This window comes from Epargyreus clarus, unplaced genomic scaffold (assembly GCF_041222505.1).
Source record: "Epargyreus clarus isolate Ecla_fem2 unplaced genomic scaffold, WU_Ecla_fem_2.2 ptg000021l, whole genome shotgun sequence".
Lineage (NCBI taxonomy): Eukaryota > Metazoa > Arthropoda > Insecta > Lepidoptera > Hesperiidae > Epargyreus > Epargyreus clarus.
Window position 1 is genome coordinate 12445450 of NW_027332228.1, and position 21566 is coordinate 12467015.

General features: G+C 35.3%; 1 protein-coding gene across 1 annotated transcript in view; it reads right to left on the bottom strand.

Annotated features, from left to right (window-relative positions):
• Nucleotides 1-6396: 6396 nt before the first annotated feature.
• Nucleotides 6397-21566, bottom strand: part of spg (dedicator of cytokinesis spg) — a 59655-nt gene continuing 44485 nt past the window's right edge. The window contains exons 13-36 of the mRNA XM_073084696.1: nt 20908-21076; nt 20566-20700; nt 19833-20079; nt 19250-19436; nt 18554-18801; nt 17928-18089; nt 17596-17724; nt 16948-17092; nt 16347-16575; nt 14647-14803; nt 14131-14244; nt 13648-13776; nt 12994-13188; nt 12454-12595; nt 11732-11892; nt 11169-11276; nt 10876-11007; nt 10183-10364; nt 9667-9756; nt 9459-9558; nt 8421-8593; nt 7931-8025; nt 7054-7179; nt 6397-6581 (exon numbers count right to left, since the gene is read on the bottom strand). Of these exons, the coding sequence (XP_072940797.1) occupies nt 6415-6581; nt 7054-7179; nt 7931-8025; nt 8421-8593; nt 9459-9558; nt 9667-9756; nt 10183-10364; nt 10876-11007; nt 11169-11276; nt 11732-11892; nt 12454-12595; nt 12994-13188; nt 13648-13776; nt 14131-14244; nt 14647-14803; nt 16347-16575; nt 16948-17092; nt 17596-17724; nt 17928-18089; nt 18554-18801; nt 19250-19436; nt 19833-20079; nt 20566-20700; nt 20908-21076 (3722 nt within the window). The 3' untranslated portion in view covers nt 6397-6414. The remainder of the gene's footprint in view (nt 6582-7053; nt 7180-7930; nt 8026-8420; nt 8594-9458; nt 9559-9666; nt 9757-10182; nt 10365-10875; nt 11008-11168; nt 11277-11731; nt 11893-12453; nt 12596-12993; nt 13189-13647; nt 13777-14130; nt 14245-14646; nt 14804-16346; nt 16576-16947; nt 17093-17595; nt 17725-17927; nt 18090-18553; nt 18802-19249; nt 19437-19832; nt 20080-20565; nt 20701-20907; nt 21077-21566) is intronic.

Genomic DNA, 21566 nt, shown 5'->3' on the forward strand with positions numbered 1-21566 from the left:
ATACCGTAGCCCTATTCTATTCCCGAGACTACAGGGACATGGCAAATAAACCTGCTACACGTAACATGTCACATGTAATACGTGGACAAATTACATGTTGTTATACGAACTCTTGCACATCCAAACATGTTGTGATATTATAGCTGTAGGTCACCAGGTTGATAATGTTTAAATGAGAAAATCTTTATAAAAAAAAATATGCCTTACCTATTGAATGCGACGGTTTTTTTTCAAATCTTTTTAGAAATTTCAGTAAAGCCATGTCACTGCTTTTTGCAGGGAGTGTAATTTAACTCTTATATCTACTCGTATTCAGTATCTCTGTATACGTGTAAGAAATTGAAATTTAGTATCTTTTTTTCTATCTAACTCTTGTGTACACAAGCGCCGCTCCAGGCCACCCGCGAGAAGACACCCGTTGTCCACAATGAGACCAAAAATATATCTAAACAGTAATTGAATTAATTACATAAAATTGAAACTGATTCTTCTAATACTTCCAAAATAATGTTTTAAAACACACGAGTAAATTGTAGGTAGCAACAAAATATTGCAAGAATAAAATGGCATCCAAATAAAACAAAACAAAATAATTTCATCTAAATATTTATTTCGCTCATTTGCGTACAATTAGAAATGGTTACACACCACTATTAGCAACGCTCTCCTATCCGCTAACTTTGTACTGAACAATTCATTTGGCGACCAATAACACATCTACAAATCATCAGTGAATACATCAAACATTTTTATAACTATTATCGTTGTAATATTCATTAAAACATAATAACGGACATAAAAAATGGACGAAGCCATTAAATAAAACACTACATCATCATATAAAAATATTTATTTAACGTTCGTGCTCTATTATATTCCATATAATTTAATTTTTAAAGGTTTTTTTTCTGATATATTCACTGACAAACAAAGATTTCAAAATCCTACCAATTTCCAGCAGAATCTTCTAGCAGAGCGACATTTTTCATAATAATGTAAATGACGAAATAAATAAACGATATTTTGCTACATTTTGAGATAATCATACATTATAAAAATAGCTGAAGAAATTTTTGGTAAAATTACAATATAATGTTGTTACGTTCAAATTGTATTAAATATAGTTATAGATTACGCTACTGAGAAACATACTGACGTAAAGGCTAAAACACACACACGATACGTGTCTCATTGTGGCACGTTGTAACGTCGTGTAACTTTGCGATGTCGTATCGTGGAATCCTACGACGTACATCGTACTAAATCACGTCGTAAAATTCTGTGAAAAATTGGTCCATGATGATAAAAAGGATGGACTTTATACTTTCATGAACGTTGAATTATACTTTGTAAAAAAATGCTAGTTTGCACCACCAATTTTACCACCACATACTGATTTTTATAATATCGTAATCGTTATCTGCCACGACGCGATATCGTGACCTTACTCGTACACGACGTTGCAAAGCTCCAAGATGCGATACCGTATCGTTTGTACGCGTTTTAACCGTAACAAATACAATAATTGATCACACTTACAAGCAATAACTTGAAATACCTAACACACTACTGGATAATATCAGTCAAAACCATTTAAACTTAGGTAACTCAATATGGTTGTACAGCGAGACACTATTTTTATCGTATAGTCCGCGCCATACTGCTAGTCTGCTCTGAAGTTGTTGCGAGCAGGTGTAGTCATACAATTTTCTATGGCGACGCGATTCATTTCTATATTCAGAGCGGACTAGCAGTTTTACGCGGACTATACATGCGTATAAATCACAAAGATTACATTACCAATGGAAGACTCCGTGCTATTTATTCTATTTTTATGCTATGTTCATCTTATTAATTTTACTTTGGTATTATTGCATAAAACTGTCAAAATAATTTCAAATATATCAGTTGCGTACAATTTTTGGTAATCAAATTCATAAAATATTGTTCATAAAGTCTGTACAAAATATTCGCAATCGTCAACCACTGAAGTTATCTTAAATCTTGACTATATTACGGTCACTTGTAAATCAAATTAATAGACGAGGAAAAAAAATAAAGTATAAATATTTAATTTAAAAAAAACTGCCAAATTCGCTAATTTTTATTCTAAGCTTTAAGCAAGATACTACAGTACATAAATATACAAATTTTTGGCCAAAAATAAATATATTTTTATTAGATCCTTAAATAAAAATGGCTAATGGAGGTGACTGTTGGATTGAATGTTTTGATTTATTTGTGGAAGTACGTACTTATGGCGCCATCTATGTACTAAAAGACTACAGAGTATAAAATAGTGTCTTAGCTTACAACTACCGTCAACACGAACATAAATGTAGGGCCCATTGGTAGAAGTTGAACATTGGATAATTAAGTTTTAAGCACACAAATAATGAATTTTTAAGCTATTGCATAGCTTCTATCGCGGGCCTTGAGTGTAGAGACCGAATCCAGAAATTCCGTAACGAAAAAACCTAACACCCCCCACTCCGACCGGCACAGCGGTGATACTTTTTAGTAGCGATTAGTGCGTCCCGGGGCGCACACGCCAGTTGACGGGTTAATGACTTTTGAATACTGCATAAATAAAATAAATATATAATTGTAATTGCATAAGTTGATAAAAAATGCTATGCAATAGCTTTACCGCGGCAGTCTCCGAGTGCCACACGTATTAGTTTTTTTTTCATTATACGTGTTTATACTTAAAAACTGACCGTATCTAGAGCCAATCAGCGTACAAAATAAACATTTTCCATAAGTCAACCAAAAATTTCACACTGAGTTTCAATTATAAATTTGGATTATTTTTCACTTTAAAATTATTTATCTGCCTCATGTGCATATCGACTCTAGTATGCTTACAATTAGAATTCCAAACTAATATAAGAAATATAGTAATGAATAGTCACGTCTGATGTGAAAACAATACATCAAGAGATTGGAATCATTAAGCATACCATGATATACCATGATTGCTATTTATTATTCAATGGAAGTCCTGGTGAGTTTCTAAAATGAAATGAATTCTTAAAGTACATAATGCAGTTTTTAACAGAACAAACCCACAAAACAGATCAATAATCGAGCTAGCAGTGATACCAACTGGCCAAGCCCTACAAATGGGCCTATATGGGACACTTAATAATAAATCGAATACAAATATTAACCAAGCCTTAAGAATAGTTTACGAGTAGATATACGAATAAACAGATTATAATACTTATACAATAATAATTAGCGGTAAAGTGTATCAGAAATTGTTCGTTGGAAATGGTAAACTTATTGCCTAACACTTAAGGTAAATTTTAAAAAAGCTACTGTAATGTAAAAATTTGAAAATATCACTCAGTTATTGGAAAGACTTGTATGAATGACTATTGCCGGAAGAATCGTCGTTAAATCTCTTAAATTCAGTATTTATTGCATTTTATAATTAAATTTTAATATATTTTTTAAAATATATTTACGTTACGTTTACAGACCGGAGACGTAGAAAAAATCAAGAGATCTTAATATTAAAGCCAAAAAACTTCAATGGAATCTACTTTTTATAATATGCAACTAATCGCTTAACTATAATTAATACTTAATAATATTTTTGGACATGATTAACATGTAAGTAAATTATATTAAACAACTAAAACACTAATATGTAAGAAATTGCACTGTTTTAATAGGGTCTAACTTGAGATATGAAATAGAAAAAACATATAAATGTGTGTCATAGTCCACAAAATTTTACCTGTGTTGGTCTTTTGTCCCAAAGTTTGTTTTAAATAAAAATAAAACATCAGATATATACTTAAGAGAATATATCTGATGAGTATATATATGAGCGCGTTCAAGTAGTCAAATTTCTTATACATCTTAAACCAAATAAAATAATTTAACGCCCAAATTTTACCAACTGAAAAACCCTTTATTAATTTCATAAAATCTATACTTGTTTTGCTTTCATAAACACAATGGACCAACCTAGGATACTAAATTACATAGGAAAATAAAAAGTATACCTAAGTACTTTAGTTACTCCAAATTTAAAATACTTAATATCGCCTGCCAAAAAATATATAATATTCAATAATCGTCACTTCATTAAAAAATATAATAAAAAAAGGCAGAAATCTGAATAAATAGAAATGTTGTTTTAAAATAAAATGTCATGCACATGCACCGTGAAGTTAATCATCAAAGCAATATGCGACATGTGTAATCAGTAAATGCATACACAAAAAATTATCATTTTAAATTGTAACAAACCATTTTTATAATTCAAAATGATAATTTTCTGTCTATTGTGACATTGATATAATTTTTAAATTTTTTCTCGAGTATTAAATTTTATTGTAGTTATTGGTACAGTCCGTGCCAAACTACTAAACCGCTCTGAAGTTGTTGCGAGCAGGTGTAGTCATACAATTTGCTATGGCAACGCGATTCATTTCTATATTCAGAGCGGACTAGCAGTTTTACGCGGACTATAGTACGAGTATGTATAGTATTAAAATACTTCAGAGTAGAAAATACAATACGTTTAGACTGAGCAGTTCTTTTTTCGAAACATCCTCAAAGTTCTAAATGTCAGACTAATATAACTATTATATTATTACACATTTGGTATTCTTAAAAGGTACTAAAATAAAAAAAATAATAATTTTATCTAAATTTAATCTCAATACAACTCCTCAGAAGAAAAAGTAAATAATATATGTATAAAAAAATCGAATATAAAAATATTTCATTTAAATATGACGTTTATAGTCAATTAATACCATGAATAACTAATTAAATATTTTAATGTCCAAAAAACCCAATCGGTTAGTCATAGATATATTAAAAAAAGATACGTCACGGAAGTATTCCGATTATTGATTCATGTAACATCTGTTTAATAAATTTGCATTGTTATTAGCAGTTTAATTTTCCTAACAAACACTTCATTTACGCTCTCTGAGTAAAAGCAACAAACTGTATAAGCTTTAAATTTACTGCAAATATATTCGAGCCCTTCGTTCAAGACATATTAAAGACAAGATATATACTAGATATCTTAGAACATGCTGCACAACTAAGCATAGATCCACATTATTCTTTGGATACTCTCTACACGTAAAAAATAAACATTTACTACAGATTACACGCTAAAACTAAAAACTAAAATGCATTGTAGACCTCACTGTCTCTCGTCATATAAAAATAAATTTTAATCTCCTAATATTCTGTATTTCACTGTTATTATTAAATAACTGTTACATTATCACCTGTTATATGGCCCCGACAAAAAAAAACTAAATGCATAAAATCGACGCAAATAAGTAAATATATAAATAAGCTTACTACTACTACTTTTCCTTTTACGGAATGATATGCATTTACGCGAAAATAAATCACTATAATATAATTATATCGTTATAACGGTTATATAACTCGTTATATCGAAAGATGAAATACCAAATTATCAGAATTCAGCTATCACTAAATTTTTAAATAATTCTTTTGCATAGAAGCATTATTTCAATACAATAAGAACATGGACTCAATACGAAAGCAATACACCATATAATGTTTTTGCTGCTTACATTTTTAAGGCGCAAGATCGCTCTAGCAAAGACGGTTCACATTCTATAACGATATACAATCATTAAAATTACATATCATATTCATTCTAAACGCTATATGTAAAACTTAATATGCACTTGTCTGTCCACTTTTAAAGAAGATACTACTTCGTACTTAAACGTGTACTCGATTCAAGTCCGCAACATTTTACGCGTATCAAAATATCTTTCTTTAACATTTTGGTAATATTATTAATTTAATAATCTCTTTCAAAATACCTTCTATAGTTAGCTCTTTGCCGTATCGAAAAGTTTATCACCATTCTATTAGCTGCAAGATTAGGTACATGTAATTTTAATTAAATCTTTTAATGCATGCATCAATAACATGCATCAATAACATTTGGCTGTTTAGAGAATTATCGCTTCTAGTTTTAAAGAGACCCGTTATACATCTGGCAACACCGAATACGTCACCTTTTGCAGAAGTTTAATGATTCTCTTAATTTTGGTAAACTTTCTCTTCCTGATATTTAACTGGCATGTTTGCAACTACACACCGTATGTCTCTTACCCATCACTTCATTATTATTATTATGTTACTATCAATACGTTTAAATAGTCATAACGAACTGAATATCAACTACTTGTTACTATTTTTTGTATGACAACTCAAACCACTGACATAATATGGCGTAATACATCTCTTAATGACAAAAATGATCTCGATTAGTTGCCATACACTTGGTATAATAAAAAACAATTACTTCTTACAAAAAAGAATAACAATCCTTTTTGTTATGACAATTTTTAAGGAGCCCACGTGTTTTTACCATAATTTTTAACGCAGTTAGCAGTGTGATTCGCCATTCTCGTGATGCCCGGAATCAAAGCTGCTGAGATGTCCCAAACCTTTGGGCGGTATGGGGGGCGGAGTCTCGTCTTCGTCAACTCTCAGCGGCTCCGACATCATTGAGATTATTTCCTCGTAGCGTAACGATTCCACTAGATCCATATCTGGAATATACATTGCCGTAAGTTATTTTCTTATAATTTAAAACGTAGTATTATACTCGTTCAGTATAGTTATCGTCGGAGGGGGCGAGGGTTACATCTTGGGTTGATTACAGATAATTGGATGGGAGTGGCCACTCACCATCAGATAAACTGCTATAACTGTAGTAATATTAAAAAAAAACTAAAATCCACGCTATTATAGTTAATCAAATAAAAGTGATAATTGTTGCAATTTAGTAACTGTGCCATGAACTTTCTCTCAGGCGCTGGAACAAAGTCTCGAATATCGCTAATAAGGTAGAGATAATGGGATAAAATTATTTCAATTGTTTACTTTCATCGGTTGATAACTGTTTAAAATTTTAAGACTAAACTGATAAAGTGGGTAAAAAAATCCAGCTCAAAGATTTCGTTACATACGTTATATAAAGCGTGATAAACAAGAAACACCCATTCGAGTGTAGACCTGTACCGTTGTGTTTGTGCTTGTGGTCGTCGGCGTTGGTGTAGTGGTGGTCGAGCCCCAGCCCCGAGTCGCGCTCGTCGCCCGCGCCGCGCCGCGGCACCGCCGGCGCCTCGCCCCACGACCGCTTCTCGCCTGACAACACATCGATATTATACACCACTTTTTATAGTAATATTAGTGGTGCCCGCGGCTCCGCCCACATTTTAAAGAAATAATATGACATGCATATAACGGAAAATTTGTACCTACGTTGGAATGACAGTGGTGCCATCTGTCGAAAGTTGGACTTACCAACTCCCAAACCCTCGTGGGCTCTTGGACGACAACTTTGCTAAAGATCATCACTTGATCAAATGCATAGTTTCCGATTCTATAACTACTTACGAATTAAAAATTAATTAAAAAAATCTTTTCCCACGGACTAAATTGTGAATCTAAACCATTCTCAAGTCCCCTTGAACACACACAACAAATTTCATCAAAATCAGTCCAGTCGTTTAGGAGGAGTTCAGTGACATACACACGCACATAAGAAATATATATATATATAAAGATTGTCACAGTAGAGCCTAGTCTTAATTAGATTATATGATTATGATTTTCCGCTTATATCTCATTAAGCCGTCGTAGCATAGTACTTGAAAATCGATTTTTCAATCAAGGGATTCGATATTCAAATAACGGGCACGTACCTCAGATATTTGAAAACTTATGTGCATATTAGAAATAATCACTTGCTTAAATGGCACTTACTTAAATTCGCACTTGGTCACCGTTTTAGATTATGGGTTTTAATCTCATTTTCTCTAAAAGGAAACGCATGCCCCATAGTGGTGGAGTGACGCCTGATATTTCTAAGTAATGATTGAGTATAACGAATTACCTGAAATCCGCGGAGGTAATGGTGGTGCGTCGCCTGGTTCACTCCAAGACGTCCGACTGTGTCGACGTGCCTCGATTTCTTCATCCATGGAATCTCTATTAACAAACATAATTAAACATTACAGCTAAATAAAAAAAAAGTTGACGTATACTATAAAGAACATGACATTTAAAATGTTTTATGTCAGACAAGTTGAATCTTTTATTTTTCAAAACCTTTAACTTACAACCTTTAACGTTCAGTCTAATGGGGCAAAATCAGTTCCACAACAGTTTTTTTTCCAATTTTTGTACCGTTATAAGTGTTCTTTCATACATTTTAATATTAACATATCTCATAATTTTGATAAATAAAATATTTTATTTTCTTTGATATTATTTTCTTTTCTTAATACAGATATTTTACTTTCTTAATACACAAAACAACAGAACATAATCCGGCACAAAGCACGTGTCCTATTTGGCCGGGCCGTAAATGTGTATATTCTTACCGATACTTCTCCAAGGGTGGTCGCGTGGGACTCCTCGGGTCCCCGGACTTCGGTCGGGAGGGTAAGGGCGGAGCGGACTTCACCATGCTGTCGTCCGGACAGTCCCTATTGTCCGCCACAGGCAAACTGCTCGACATTATACTCTCACCCCCACTGCCGTCCTCGATGGAGTACTGAAATTTGTTAACATTGCATTATATAATGGGCATGATGACAGTATTAAAAAATCGAAGAATAAATGATTTACTTAAAAACAATATGTTGAAAGCATTCTCAAAAATAGCCCAGGTGTAATAAAAACTTTAGGATTAATTATATTTTCAATAAAATAAAAGTATAAAATAATGCATTCGGTCATCTTGTCTAAAACGCTAATCGGGGCGAAATGACGTCATTTTTTTGGCCTGTCACCGTATTGCTTGAACTTTTCTATGGGATATTGAAGCGTGACGTCACTCGCGGACGCCACGACACCCGTGAGCGTTTTCGCGCTGAATTAAAAATTTGTTTTAAAAATGCAAATATTTCCGTTAATACTGAATTTATTGCCGAAATAATACGATTTTTGTAATCAGTAGACATGTATCTACATTATAGAAGGGGACTTAAAAATTTGTCATCATGCCCATTGGCCAAAACAAAATAGTAAAGAATATTTCTAGAATTCCGTATCCAAACAGGTACAAAAGGAACCATATAACTATGACTCCGTTTTGCATCCTTCTGTCTGCCTGACACAGGACTTTATCTCTTGAATCGTTAAATAGAATCATAGATTTTTGTACAGTATTTATACAAGCGATAGCTGCTATAAAAACAAATTCTAAAAATAAATATGCTTGAAAGTGAAGGACACCCTTCACTTTAAAGGATATTTATTTCTGACTATTAATATATCTTCTTCTCTTTCGATAACGAATACTATAACCAAATATGATAGCATAAATGTAATGCCAATAATATCTTTTCTGTGACGGCCCATGCCTCGTACATGTCCATGTGTGTAAGCTTTATTTCTATTATCAATGTTATACGTACAATTGGCTTGTTGTACAGATGCCCATCTTCATAGTAGCCGTCATTTTGTTGTATGCTGTGCGATCGCTTATCTAACATTGGCACTGGTGGCAACGGAGTACTGAAACAAATAATATATGTATCGAATATTGTACCTTCCTAATAAACCGATATTGTCAGTCTAAATTAATTTTACAATGATGTAATAATATAGAATATATGTACTTACTTAACAATACTTTCCGATAGTTGTCGCCTAGCACGAGCCAGCCCCGGTCCTAAGTTCTGTCTCAGCTGGTTAAAACGTTCTACTAACCGCCTGAAAAGCAATATTTATCTTGTCTTTAATGAATTCAATAATTATAGAAAATGGCTGGAAGATTAATAAATTTAAATAGTGTTAAAGGTTAATAGCCACAGAATTTCCAAGAGTCGTAGTTAATCGCTCAAAACTGCGATCTCATAAGTCTTGAAATAAAACATTTAATCCGCATCTGCAGTGGTGGCGGAGGAAAAAGCCTCTATGAGTTCTCATGCTATAATAATAAAATATTAAGTAAAATTTGAAGAAACCAAACAATCAAAAATTTTACTTGTTTATTTAATGACAACTGATCATTAAATTTATTCGTATAAAAATGTCTAACTATATGACAATCTGCATTATCCAAAAAAAATAACTGAATAACTACAAAAAAATCTGTGCTTCATAAAGTAAAGTCATTTGAAAATCCTAAATACTCACCTATGCAGCGGCTTCACTTCCTCGGGCGCTAACCGACCATGTAGCAAGAGGCCCGCGTCCACTACCGCGAGCTGCGAGGACACCAGCCTCCTCAATTTAGCCGCGGCGGCCGCCTCCCTCGGCGTGGCGTTCCTCGCGAACTCCGCCGTGAGGAACGCCTGCTCGTACTTCGTGATGCCGCCCTGCACGCAGTATTTTTTTTTTATAATATAGAAGTAGCAGACGAGCATGCAGTCCACCTGATGGTAAGTGTGTAGCTTGAGCATAATAATAAAAAAGCTTGCCAAAAGTGGCAGATTCGACGCTCGGCTGGAGGACTTGAGCGTGACCGTCAGGGCAAAGGAGCATCCAGGCAATTGTAAAATGCGTTTATTTTTAATTTATATTAAAAAAATATGCAATGTACGATAGAATTTTAATCCCTAACTGTATTTCAAATTAATCTAAAAACAAATTTTGTTAAAGAACCCAAAGAATAACAAGTAGCCTTTCGATTTGCATTAGTTATCACAGTAACCAAAATACTTGCTCACTGATTTTTATTAAATGTACATACAATATAAAAATTATATCGCTTCGAAGTTTGTACGTGGAACTTGAGCACTACAGTCCGAGTCTTCAACGCTCACGAGTCTTAGACTCTCGAGCGTTGAAGACTCTACTTCAACGTTTCGTTTATTTTTATAACACTACCTGCACATTCGCGTCGATGGTACCCTGTAGCCTCATCGAGAACGGATTGATGTTGAGCGTCGGATCGGCGGTGTACTGCGAGATCAGGCTGCGTAACTCCCGCTCGGTCGCTTCCATTGTTTCGCATGCGAACTGTAAAAAGTTTACGAATACATGGTTTAAAGCACATAATATTTTACTTTAAACCTATTAAACAACAAAAATGTGAATTATACGAATGACACGAATATGGTTAATAGTTTGTTCTTTAAACAATATTAAATATTCCACCTCTATATAATGTTGTCACTTACTTCAACAGGCGGGATTTCCTCAACAGATCTTGATATGACTTCAGACCAACGTAAGATTCCAGGTAACGTGTTTTCCGTAACAAGAGTTGTTCTTTCGATCCATAAGCTCTGTAACAAAAATCACGTATGATTAAATAAGGGCATTAATTCAATTATTACAAGAAAAAATCATTGTTATTCGTCGCTTATTCATCAATATCTAAGTATTACATTACTTATTAAATCTAATTCATCTAAGGCTGGTTTCTCACGGTCCTGTATATTACATATGGTCTCGGACCAGCCCGCACCCATTCACCTGGGTATTATCTGTGATAGCTCGAACAAGTGGTGGGTCGGAACCGTCACGAGTTGGTAAATGCAACTATGTGTTGCGACCCCTCACTTGTTATTTAAAAAAATGGCTTCCAATCTCAACACCAAAAGACCGATACGCAATATTGGAAAAGTTTTGATACTGTCAGTGGTTTTTCGCCCTCCATCCCGTAAATCACAGCCCGTAGGTTGCCGCCAAAATACTCAATACTCAGTCAAGTGACTGACGCCCTTCCTTCCCCGCTCACCTTAAACTCGTTATCCTTGTCAATGGGCGGTTTGTGGAGCGGTCGGTCGCAGAGGAAGGTGCCGACGTCGTGCGCGGCGTGGAACCGCTTCAGAGGTTCCGGCGCGCCCGCCGGCCACGAGCGCGGCCGAGCTACTGGCTTCACGTTACAAATCTGGATATCTGCACATACATTCAAATAATACTTTCATTAGTAAAACTTAGTTTCATTAGTAGCAGTAACATGCCATACTATTTCGATTAATGTTGCCGTTATGATAGAGATAGGTATGACTGTTATGCGTTCATAGTTGAACTGCGAATGGCTCTACTACTACTACTTTAATAACCTGCATAATTAATCTTCATCAATACTTCATCATAATATGATAAAGTTATTTCCTGGGAAATTAAGTAACTTAAATAATATTACTTTAAGAAATGTTAATTAAAATTACATAGTTTTGGAAATACAAAACATAAAAATTATAAATATAATATAAAAAATATAAAACTACGCATGCATACGCATACGCATAGTTTGTAAACCTTAAAATCTACATAATAACCCGCACTACACTAATATTTTCTACAATCAAACAAAAAATAGCTGGTCCAATAACTTTCACATAACAATATTAGCTAGATAAGAAGAACACAGTACTGAATATTGTAGCACAACATTTCAAATAGATTTATGGAACATAAAAAATACTTGTATAATCGGAAATAATAAGAACTCACACTGGCCATCAGCCGCGATAATGGAGTCATCTGGCGGTGTGTTCCGCATCAGTATATGCGCGGACACATACTCCGCTTGCAACCGCTGCGTGAACGCACCGATACGCTCGTACTCCTGCCCGCGGTACACGAACTGCTTGTTCTGCGAATAGATACGTTATACGTTCTTACACTCCATTTAAGATTTTTATGGAAGATTATTTTTTTTGAGAATTTTATTTCATGCTTTCTTAAATAGTTAGAAAGTTCTCCGGTTTTAATGATTTAAAAAAATGCGTATAAGGGAAATTTTATGTATGTAAACTCTGTTAGTTGAATTTAAATTAAATTGAATTTGAGACAGTGGTGCGAAATTCTGCCTCCCACGATCAATTCCATAGGCTGAAGGTTAGTTGATAACATACTTTTACAGTCATGGAGAATCTCAAAGACTGGTGTGTGCTTGTACACTTAATTGTACTCCGTTTTCGGAGTTATTTAAAATGTAAAAAATGCACTTAAAACAAATCAGACTTTGAAATAAAATCAAGCAATACTTACTCTAACGAACAACGGACATCCTTTCCCATAGAAGCCGACTCTAAAGTATTCGGGTTCTGGTCTCAGCTGCCCCAGTATGGAATCCAAGAACGTAGCGTGCGTGCGTAGTGTGTGAGCGAGACGGGCATAGTCGCACAGCTTCACTTCGTACAGAGTTGCCAGTTCGCGAAGCAGCGGCAAGCCTTTTTCCCAGCACTGAAATTATATTAAATCTTACAATATTCGATCAAATATATAGATGTTGAGATCTACTGCAGGTTAATAACAGATGGCGCCACTTGATCCTGAATCACGCTATCCAAGTTTTCTAATCATTTTGTATATATAAAATAGCTTATAGTGGTAAAATTAGTGGTGCGCGCCCACTGTCTAAGGCATATGAACACTTCGCTTAAAGGGATATCCTCATTTGCCAAATAAATATGCAGATAATATTCTTTTAAAAAAGTATATCGTGCGATAAAGAAATTAAATATATTGTGTCAAATAATTTATGAATTCAAACATAAATAAGCCTTTGTATTTAAAACTTCCCTGAAACCTAACGTTACAATGACTTTTTAGCTCTAATGTCTTGCATACAAACATCCATTATTTATGAATACTACAAACTACTATGGACAGTTTTTCGTAAAAATAATCAATTCAACATACCTTTCCACGATCGAAGTACTGAAGGACTTGATTGTACAACGTTTCTTTGCGTTTCCACTCCATTACTTCAGGATGCTCGGGGTCGACGCCGATTTGATCGCTGTCCCAACTCAAGGTCTCGGCGTACAACTGTTCATAATAACGACATAATGTAATTTGACGAGAAAGTCATGTGCATCTTTATCTAACGATGAAAGTAAGCATCATGAAGAAACAACATTTTCAAAAGGTTTCCATATTATTTAAGATTGACAATTTGAAAAATTGTATTCTATATATTTATTTCCTTTCTGAAAAAATCATAAATTGATTAATCTTATAGGTAGGCAGGTTTACTTATATGGAACCCAAGGGAAGGTATAATAAATAAAAATATTGTCTATTATTAACAGACTTCAAAAATATTGGAATATTGACTGAAATATTGGAAGAAATAGTTTAACTTTATTCAACAAACATGCAGAATAAAGACTTGTGACATACCAATAGGGTACAACCGGCTTCCACGAAGTTATCAGATGCGATGTGGAGATCGTGCAGTTTATACACGTAGCGGAGGTACATTTCTTTGCGATCTATTTCGTTTTTGTAGAAGTTCTGTGAAAACACGAAATATTTAACTGAAATAGTATATTGGTATTTATTGAAGTGCAATAGTCTTATTGTAGTCTTACACTATTTCTGATAATTTTAAAATATTTTTCACAAATGTAGACCCTTATAACTTTTTGCATATTGACACTTTCTTTGTGAAACAATTGTACCTTAGGACTGAAAGCTGAAAATTTTAAAAAGGTTTTTGTAAATGCCTGTTGAGTTTCATACGGATACGTATATAGAAACGCATCTGTGAACGCAGCTTTAGGTAGAGTCTGTTCAATATGGTCTCGTTTAGAGTTCTCGGGCAGCAGTATTCACTTACCATCAGGTGAACTTCAAACTAGTTCGCACTTCAACCTTACACCAAAAACCCACAAGTACATCACAACGGTCACTCACGAGCAAGTTGACCGTGGCCGACATGCGCTTGTCGCGGTGCTCGGCGCCCTGCATGACCGCGCGGTAGTCCAACAACCGCTCCAGTAGCCTTGTCACACACCCGACAAACGCCGCGCCCGCTTCGCGCCAACCTTCCGTTGATACACGCTCCATTAGGCTGCAAATATGAATTGTTATATATTATTCTAAATATTATCTATAATAGTTTATGGATATAGAGACGATGAGATAGATATACTAAGCTAGGAATGCCTTTTAATAAAAGGTCGTCCTTTAATATTTCCCACTTACACATATCAGGGATAACCCTCCCCCAGTCATATATAAGGAGTAAAACGAGCTGTTTGTCTTTTTTTTGTACACATTTTTTTTTGTACAAGTGATACAAAAGTGACGCTAAACACATTTCGATATATTATATAAAAATACATAAATATTGAAAATAAACACTGCACACGTTATAATACTTAGATTGAACATATTCACTCAGATAGTACAAAAAATATAAGCACGTTTTTAAATACTGCAATTTTATCTAATTAAAATTGAAAACAATAGAACCATAATAAAATTATAACAATACACATAATAAAATACAATACTTACACTGAACTCAAATGTTCCCTGAAGTAACGAGGCATGAACATTCAAAACCATTATTATTACATTGAAAAAACATACTTATTACTATCATTATATTATCAACTGCTGTCATCAACAACTTACCATCCCATTGTTCGATACACATATAGAAATACCACACAAAAATTATATATGTACATAACTTCACAACAAACAATGTTTTCTGATACCTGTCCTACAATAAATATAGTTGGTACTACATATCAAAGCAAAGTAATAACAATATTCATTAAGTTTTTCAAATCGCGTCTTAATGAGGAAAACACTTAAGGCTTGACTGTTAACATTAAATTGTCTTGTGAATAAAGCGAAATAATATAACTTTATACCTTCATAAACGATAAAATTAAAAAATATATACTGAATTTCAAACCAAGCTAAATAAGGTTGATAAATGTTCAAAACATTTCATAATTTCTTGCCTAACAACAAATTATTTCATTTACGAGTTATTTAATTTAGTTCTGCTCAACAATAATGCCGAATAAGTGATGCGATAGAGGTGGCCTTCAGAAATTAATTACCCATCTAACACACTTGCTCGGTAACTTATTAACTTTTTTTCGATAGCAAACAAAAAAGCCATTTATAAACACTACACTATGGTGTTCTTTTTTGCAATTTGGTATAATGTTATGATTATTCATCTTCAAAAATTTGTGAACAAATCTTCTATTTTTATCGTAAAGGATAGTTTGAGTTTTGCAAGCAAAATGCCGCAAAGAAATTAATATTGGAACTATCTACATAAACCGTATCTCTTAACCATTGTGCTACATTCATGTTATCTCTTACCCACCTACTATTACACGGATTTAATATTACAATGAAAATATAACGTTTTCGCTTCTCATAGCTTCACATTACATAGAGCCAACAAGATTCAAATAAAAGTTATACTAATGCTGGTTAATAATAATAAACTTTAACCGAGTTTTACGGACCATTGTCGGATATATGACAGGTTTTTTACGTAAGGTGACATACCGAACTTTGGTACAAAAAGATTATCAATTAAGATTATTACATACATTCGTGAGTGAATAAAGCATACTCACACAGTGTCAAACAGCCGCCTGTAGTGGTCATCCGCCTTGTTATCAGCTACCAATGAATCCAGTTTGTCCACGAGCGCGGCTTCCGTTCTTCTTGCGGAGCCAGTAGCAGCCCTTTCAGCGGCCATTAAGGCCACCAGGGCCCCTAGTGCCGCCCGACGTAGCTCCGGTACTAGCGTTATTTCTAGCAACGCTCCCACTGCCCCTCCGATCAACTGCAGTTGCGCTGGGCCTGAACATATAAAAGTGTAGATATTTTTAATAACGTTGGAGATATTGACTCTGAAGCTCATATGTAAGTAAACCGGCATCCAGACTTTTTCACGGAAACGTAAAACTGCTTTCAGCTTAGGTACCTCGCCAGTCGGATTATACTATTTCTACTACCTTTCAAACATCCACAGCATAACATTATTTTTTCTCACGTTACGTACGGACAGTATAAAATGTACTTTTCAATTTTTCTACAACAATAAATAAGCAGAATAAATTGGAATTAAATAAATTAACCGCATTATCTTGAGTCTCTAAAAGAAGTAACGAATAAGGGTATAACTATAGATGACATCGCATGAATGTTTATAATAATATCGACGTAACTTACCGAGCCGGCTCCACACAGCCAACACTTGCAGGCCAGCCGCCGCCCGCATCCGGGGCCGGTCGGGGCCGCGGCCCGCCCAGCGCTCCGGCTGTAAGGCGCTCGACGTCACCAGGGCAACACCCAACTCCATGTAGCCGGACCATAACTGACAACAAACAATTACTTTGAGAGAATTTTCTTAAGTTTGAGAATGACTAATATCGCATCTTTTGTGCGATAAAGATAACAATAGGATAACATTAAAATGCATATCATGCTATTTAACTGACTTTGAAAAGGAGGAAGTTTTGTGTCCGGCTGTATGTATTTATTTTAATCACTGTCGTATAAGGACATTTGCTATTGACCGCAAGTAAATAAAACGCATTCCCAATTCATGACATAAATCAGATATGCAGTGTTGACTCGGAGGATTCAATTGAAATCCACTATTTAACTTTGAATGTTATTCACAATATTCAATTCATTACGTAATTTGGAATTTGAAGTAACTTTATAACACTTTTAGGAATTAACGCAGCGCGAACACCGCTTCCAGCATTATTATAATTAAGCCGCTAAACGAAAACAAGATATTATAATAATAATTATGCTCCTCATATTGAGCCTTTTTGAACAAGTATTATTTTGTGTATATTAATATCTTACCTGTGAATCGAATTGCGGTGATTCGTCGCCTAAAAATCTTTCTAACAACGGCTTTGCTAAGTCCTGTAACGCTGATAGGAGCACTTTGCAACTTTGGACACGCAACACCATCCAGTCTGATGGGAACACCTGAAACATTAAGAAAACACATTAAATTGTTTTTTAAGTAATGAATTGATTATTTATTCTTCTAACTTAAATTATAGTTAAAAATGCCTCCTGGAAAGAAGTGTTAAATAATTTTGTAGGTTACTAAAACACAAATATAATATAAACTTCTCCATGATAAAAATAGCCTTATAATTTATCAAAACTAATAAGATACTACTCACATCTTGTTCAATGAGATGCCTGAACACCAAGAAAGCGCGCATGAGGAAATCTTTAAGCGGCTTCCGGTCATGCGGGTGCGGCGCGAGGTGGCTCCACAGGCGCTGGTAATGTGCCGGTTTGAGCAACTCCATACAAGCGAGCAGACCAGCTACCATTGAACTCTGAAACATAGACAAATTTAACGAAACAATCGAGTGTGTTATGTGTTATGTCATAAAACATAAGCAATTTGAAATAATATTTTTGTACTTTATGTTATCTAGATATACTGCTATTTTTGAGGACTAAAGCTGACAATTGTTATTTTTTACGTACTAGACTATATCAACCGATCAATCGATTGTAGACAACAATTGGATAGATCGATTACAAGCATAAATTGGAATATTGGAATCATTTAACGGTTATCATTTAAAGGTTTTTCTTACTTTGGTATGCTTACAGTTATCTTTTCGGAACTTAATTTGAGAATTTAATGGCTAAGCCAATCTGAGAAAGTGAATTGGAGGAAAAAAATCACGGCAGCTAAATAACTAGGTCGTCGTCGTCCGGTGGCCGGTCCGGGTCTGTTCGGCGAGCGTATCTACACACTGCGCGAGCTACATCGCGACTGTACAACACTCACGAGCACGGGCGAGTTGCCGCCGATGAGGTGCAGCACGGTCTCGACGAGCACGTCCAGCGTGTTCAGACACAGCACGTCCACGTCCGGGTCGAGGTCGTCGTCGTCCGGCGGCCGGTCCGGGTCTGTTCGCCGCCACAGTAGCGCGACTAATTCGGCGAGCATGTCCGCACATTGAGTGAGTTCGTCGCGTCGTGCGAGGTGAACGCGGAGGTGATGGCACGCGGTTGTGAGGACGATGTTGCGGGCCTCTGTAACAGATTGAGAATTTATTAGAAAGGAATGAAAGCGCCCTCTTAATAAGTGTCAGATATAAGATGACATCCCACATGACAATTATTAGTGACATTGAAGTCATCACAAACACACAGAAATACAATTAAATTAAATTAATTTAAACATAAAATAGCGGCAAAAAAAATTAAAACATGAATCGTGAGTACTCGTTGCATATTTAAAAAAATACGTAACGTATGGATTTCAATAAAGGAAAGAATCAAATATTGTAAATTGTATATTAGAATGACATGCTGACCCTATGAAAAACTAAGATTGGTTTTTGCACAACCGACGAAATTTTAAACAAAGCAAAATGGTAATGGCATAGCCAAGCTAAGGTTTTGTTATTATTATTCCAGTTTTATGTAGGTAACATTTTAATGTAGTAGTAAACTAACTCCCAATAAATCATTCACTCACCAGGATCTTGCCCCAAGGGCCCCTTCAGTATCTCCTGAGCAGCGGCGAGCCTCGCCTTGGCCAACGCGGGCGGAGCGTTCGCAGCGGGCGCGTCCAACATCGAGGCGGTCACTCGAGCGGCTTCCACTGGACCTAAAGCCGATGCAACTTCCTTGGCTACACTCGCCCATGATGTCATCAGTGCTACCTGAAGTATAAAAGTATTCAAAGGTTTTAATTTTCACTCTGTAACTTACGTGATTTTTACATTTAGAATTGTATTTTAAAAAAATAAAAAATGTTACCTACTTTAGCGCCAAATAATCTTTATGGGGGTTTTGCGAAAAAGCCTTGAACACATGTAGCGCTACGCGCGCATTTTCAGTTTAAACAAGTGTTCATACTTGATTTTTACTAGCATACTTTATTTGTACTATTTATTTTTATATGAAATATACAAATATATTTTATAAATAACGCCGAAAAAGAATAATTTATTTCGTGTAAACTTAAGTACACATTCTTTTTTATATAGTGTTGAGGCCTTGTTCGCGTGCAACGCCGCATGCATTATCGTTTCTTTTTTAATATTTCTAATCCTTACCTGCGCCGGTGCCAAATGATCCCTATGCGGGTGTTGCGCGAGTGCCTTCAACGCGTGCAACGCGGCTCGCACGTCGCGCCTGAAGGAGTCCTCGTACTGTCCGCCGGTGGCGCGCGCGAACAGCCCGCGCGAGCGCACCGCCAGCCGGAACACGGCGCCCAGCGAGCGGAGACACTTGCGGATCGGCTCCTGGCCCTCCGCGCCCGCCGCCCACTCGGCACAGTGCTGCACTGACGATAGCAGCCCCCTAAGGATAGTTCGTGTATTGATTTTGCTTTAGACTATATTGTGTAGTATAAATGAGGTACTGGCAGCACTCTCTGGGTAGTGTGAGATGTGATTGTGATTTGAATATATTAAATGGCGTGAAAAATACAAAACGCGTTTTTCTCAATATAGATATTGTATTAATTAACAGGTCTAAAATATCACATTGGCGTAGAGGATAAGAATGATGAGAAAAACGCCACATACCTCATTTATATAACATATGCCATCTTGATAAAACAAACCGTCCGTCCTTGTACGCCTTATATAATGCTAATACCATCATGTAATGCTTGCTATACTTGTATGCCACACTACAAATTCCCTAGGTCGCGCCATGAGACAAAAACCAACATTCAGATCAATAACAAATATGAAAATTCATCATTTAGATATTTTTATGCTAGGAATAGCATTCTATTATAATGTGGTAATTAACATTGCAATAATATGTTGGAAAACTTACTTATAAACAAGTGCAGCAGAGAAATGTTCCTCAATATAGACATCCAGTACAGGTCTAAAATGTTGGAAGCGACTTTCATCCAGTAGACTGCATATCGAGACTAGAACTAAGAAGACTGTTCCGGAGTGTGGAGTGCTAGAAAAAAGTTTAAATGGCATAATAGCTATTATACATTTCTGGTGTCTATAAAAAAGGATTTTAAAAGGTTATTGGATGCTAAATAAAATTGCAATCTTATAAAATATCACAGAACCTTTAGTACCATTTAGATATTAGTCTTGTGCCCAAATTAATCCAAATGTAAGCATAATATAAATAAAAAGAAGTTATATATTTACTAACCTATTCCCATCTTCAGTGGAGAACAAAGCGAACAGAGCATCCAGAACGTCCCTAAGGAACTTGATCAATTCCTCGCAGCTAAGCCCATCACCGAGTCGCAGGACTCTTAAAAGGGTTTCCTGTACTTTTTCTGGTTGAGCCCGCCATTGTAGAAGAGCTAGGAGATCCTCTGCGAAAAGCGTCATAAAAATATTGAGGTGCTAGAAAAATATACAAGATTTGAAGATAGACATAAAATTATAAAAGGGCTTGTTAGTACCGTACGTAACTGGACTCCGAAGTCCGTTAGTAATAGGTATCAACGTCATAGTAATTAACGCATTTACACAAGTGCGCCAAACGCTGTTGTGTTCTGGTTTAATGGGTCCGGTAAAGCAGAGATGCTTACGAGGCGATTCAACTTATTCGGTACAGGCAGCAATGTTTTTATGGTCCACGAAGTTGCGGTACGACTTCTGTTTATGGTTAATTATAAATTTTCAAATAAGCTCCATGCTACTTCAATTTAATAAAACAAATGTCAAAAGTACACACTGCATGGTATGCTTAAGAATTATAGATACAAATATTAATGCAACTGAGTCTGTTCTAGAAATTTACACAACCATACCTTTACAGTAACACAGAAAAATAATTATATATTTATACGAATTGTACAT